This window comes from Rhododendron vialii, chromosome 2a (assembly GCF_030253575.1).
Source record: "Rhododendron vialii isolate Sample 1 chromosome 2a, ASM3025357v1".
Classification (NCBI taxonomy): domain Eukaryota; kingdom Viridiplantae; phylum Streptophyta; class Magnoliopsida; order Ericales; family Ericaceae; genus Rhododendron; species Rhododendron vialii.
Window position 1 is genome coordinate 6734328 of NC_080558.1, and position 3860 is coordinate 6738187.

General features: G+C 38.1%; 1 protein-coding gene across 4 annotated transcripts; it reads left to right on the forward strand.

Moving 5' to 3' along the window:
• On the forward strand, positions 1 to 3860 carry LOC131318034 (pentatricopeptide repeat-containing protein At1g63330-like). 4 transcript variants are annotated; one of them, XM_058347814.1, is made up of 3 exons: positions 1 to 1971; positions 3196 to 3506; positions 3609 to 3860. In XM_058347814.1, the coding sequence occupies exon 1, from the start codon at positions 38 to 40 to the stop codon at positions 1913 to 1915; it is 1878 nt and encodes a 625-aa protein (XP_058203797.1). In that variant the 5' UTR covers positions 1 to 37; the 3' UTR covers positions 1916 to 1971; positions 3196 to 3506; positions 3609 to 3860. The 4 variants fall into 4 exon arrangements, with proteins under 4 accessions (XP_058203797.1, XP_058203798.1, XP_058203796.1 ...); XM_058347815.1 differs by having other exon boundaries at positions 3640 to 3860; XM_058347813.1 differs by having other exon boundaries at positions 3196 to 3860.

Consider the following 3860-nt stretch of genomic DNA (forward strand, 5'->3'; position numbering starts at 1 on the left):
GTTGCGGAAAAAAGAAAACTCTTTTCAATCAAGAAAGATGCGAACAAGAAGAATCGCTGCTGTTGCTTTGATTTTCAGCCCAACAACGACAGCACGTAATTATGGAAAAGGTAACCCGTTTGTCCATCATCATACACTCTTGTTTCATACTACCCAATTTTCAACGAACCCTAATCCCACTGATGTCATTGCAATCACGAACCGGCAGCAACTACAGAAGTTGTTGCTGGAGAAATCTAAAACGGGTTTTCACAAGCTCGACCATGCTCTTAGTTTGTTCCGTCAAATGGCCCGAGTTCATCCTCCGCCTTCTGTCGTCCATTTTAATCAGCTGTTAACTGCTGTTGCCAAGATGAAGGAATATTCATCCATCATTTCTCTGTATAAAGAAATCCGCGAGTTGGGCATTCCAATTGATGAATATACGCTGACTATTTTGATCAATTGTTGTTGCCGCTTGAATCAAGTGGATTTTGGATTTGCTATCTTGGGTATCTTCTATAAGTGTGGTTATACTCCAAATGTGGCTACCTTCACCACTCTGATAAATGGGTATATTTTAGAAGGCAAGACTTCTGAGGCTGTGAATTTGTTCGTAAGGTTGATAAAATATGGAGACATCGAACCTAATGAAATCACCTATGGGACGATCATAAAGGGGCTTTGTAAAGTAGGAGACACTACAATGGCTATACGTTTGCTGAGGAGTATGCAGAAATGGAACTATAGGCCCACTGTTGTGATGTATAACACAATCATCGACACCCTTAGTAAGGACGGGAATTTAGATGATGCTTTCCAGCTCTTATTGGAGATGAGAGGCTATGATATTATGCCTAATGTGGTGACCTACAGCTCTTTGGTTGATGGCTTCTGCAAATCAGGTCGAGGGAAGGATGCCGCAATAATATTGAGTGACATGACGGAGCAAAACATTTTCCCTAATGTTGTGACCTTCAATATGTTGATAGATGCACTTTGCAAGGAGGGAAGGACTGAAGAAGCGGAGGGCATACTCCAGATCATGATTCGAAGAGGTGTGAAACCCAATGTTGTCACTTATAGTGTATTGATGGACGGATATTGTTTGCAAGGCCAAATAAAGAAAGCAAAAGAAGTGTTGAACTCCCTTGTTGATAAGGGCCTTGAGCCTAATAGCCATAGCTATAATATTTTAATCAATGGTTTCTTCAATAAGATGAATATAGACGAGGCCATGGATCTCTTTAGAGAAATGCCTCGTAAAGGGTTAAAACCTGCTACTGATACTTACAACTCTATGTTAAAGGGGTTGTTACACATAGGGAGATGTGATGCAGCAGATCATATGTTTTACGAGATGATGTGTAGCGGTCAAACTCCTGACATTCTAACTTACTCAATCTTATTAGACGGATTCTTTAAGAACAAAAAAATTGGCAAGGCAGTAGAGGTGTTTCGTTCAATGCAAGATCAAGGAATAGTTCCTAATATTGTTATTTATAGTGTCATCATTAATGGCATGTGCAAAGCAGGGAAGATTGAAGATGCTCGAAAAGTTTTTAGTACCTTCTTAGCTAAAGGTTTGAAACCCGATGTTAAGATTTACACAACATTGATTAGTGGACTTTGTAAGGCGGCCTTGGTAGATGAAGCTGAGGAGTTACTTTTGCAAATGGAGGGAGATGGGTGCCCACCAAATGATGTGACTTACAATATTGTGGTCAGGGCATTCCTGAAGAGAGGAGACAAACACAAGGTTAAGATATTTCTGCAAGAAATAATCAACAGGAATTTCAAACCAGATGTGTCTACCATGTCCATATTAGTAGATTTACTTGCCGCCGAGGGTGAGGATAGCGATTTTTTAAAAATGATCCAGAGTCTTCTGCCAAGGGAGGATGGTAAGGCTGTGTCCCAAGCTTTAAGGGAATGATTTGAAGTTGTCAGATTATGGATGCTTGTGCAAGTTATGTTGAAGGATTTTATGAGGTTCTATGTTTTCACCTTTAGGAGCAAGTTTCACCTTTAACATGACATTTGCCTTTTACTCGTAATTTTGCTCGAGGTTATACTATGATATTGTGATTTTATATTCTTGTGATGTTGGTTTTTTTTATAGATGATGCATTTTTTTCCACTAGAAGGTCTTTTCTCTTGGTAAAACTTATGTTAAGTTGTTAAATAATCATCCTAATGGGTAAACACATGGAAAGCTATTCATGTGAAATCACAAATGGCAGTGAAATCTATAATGATGAACACAAACAAATACTCCATGAATAATTGAATATTTCAGTATTTTAGTTTGGCGGCAGTTATTGTTCAAAGTGTTACAATACCTATGTAAATTGGTTGCACTTATTTCTTTGAATCTTCACTGATATTAGGTGTACTTCCAGTTGGTCACTCTTATCTTTTTCCTGCCCGTCTTTATGTTTCATCCACTATTTAAGGCCTTAGTGATTGAAATTTCGTAAAGTTTCTCTGGATTTTGAACTAAAAAACTCTCAAGCAAACAAAAAAAAGGGTCATACCCAGTGCACGAAGCTCCCACATATGTGGGTTCTTTGAATGATTGATGTAAGTAGCCTTACACTTGCAAGCAAAAATAAGTTGTTAGATTTGCCATGAAATGAGATCAAACAGTTATTTCTTGATAAGTTGTTCAATGATACAGCATTTGTTGCTATGATTCATTTAGTTGAATTGCCATCATTGTAGAACAAATGTATTACGTGAGAGCTATATATGACAATATAGCAACTCTTAACTGGCAGGTTCAGGAAAATGCGTGAATTCACTTAGCCATTGAACATAAAAGTGTAGTCTCAGAATTCACTTTCTTTCTTGTACTAAACATTGTTGGGACGTTTGAAAACTAAGGCAAAAGTATGCTACTGCCTACCAGTTATACGTATGATTGAGCCTCGTGTTGGACCAATAAATGTTGGAAAAAAAGAACACTATTTTCATTGAAATGTTCGTATTAGACCTTGTCCAATGTAAGATGAAGATATTCGGATAGGCGTTTTGGCTGTCATTTCATTTACCTGATTGTAGTTACGACTTTCCTTGAGGTGATGAAACCATGCAACTGGATGTAAACTTTTTCGTTCTTGGATAGGTATACCAGCTGTAAAATCTTTGTTCTTTCATTTACAGAAGTATTGAAATATCTCTAATTTTTTGAAATTTTGATTTTCTCATATGCAGTTTGATCTCTAGGGGACCTTTCAGTTGGATTTGAATGCAATGATCTTTTTTCATTTGACAAAAGGATATGATGACCATACAAAGTGTTGGTTTCTCAAAAGTTTACGTGAATAGTGCTGACACAGATTGTTTGATACTGCTGGTGAAGAGCTGCAGACCTTCTCATGAATCTCCAACTTCTGCAGCAATGTTAGAGGTCGAGCTAGTTGGAAGACTAGTTTTGGTTGTCAAAACCGTACCTACCTTCTTATCGTGAAACACGGGTTTGTTCTCTTGGGGTCTCAAAACATTTCTCCGTCTCTCTGTGCAAGGTTTCTGCTAAAATTTCCCTTCACTTATTATTCTCATCTTCCTATCTATCTCTCTTCACAAATTACCCCAAACTACTCCCTTGAAACTGTTTCTGGATTTAGTTTTGGGGTTTATCTAAATGCTGGAACAAAGGCTTGCTTGGACTGCTGGTGTCCTCCCAGATCTCGTCATTTATGTGCTGGGAGTCTCTCCTTCGAACCTATGCGTTCCGAGATGGAGTTGCACTGGTCTACGTCGTTTTTGCATAGGAACTCATGTTCCAGGATACTGCAGGTATTCACTTTATAGCGAACTGTTTTGGCGAGCAAATATTATTCATAGGTTTTCTAATAAATTTGGATAGTTTCATGAAA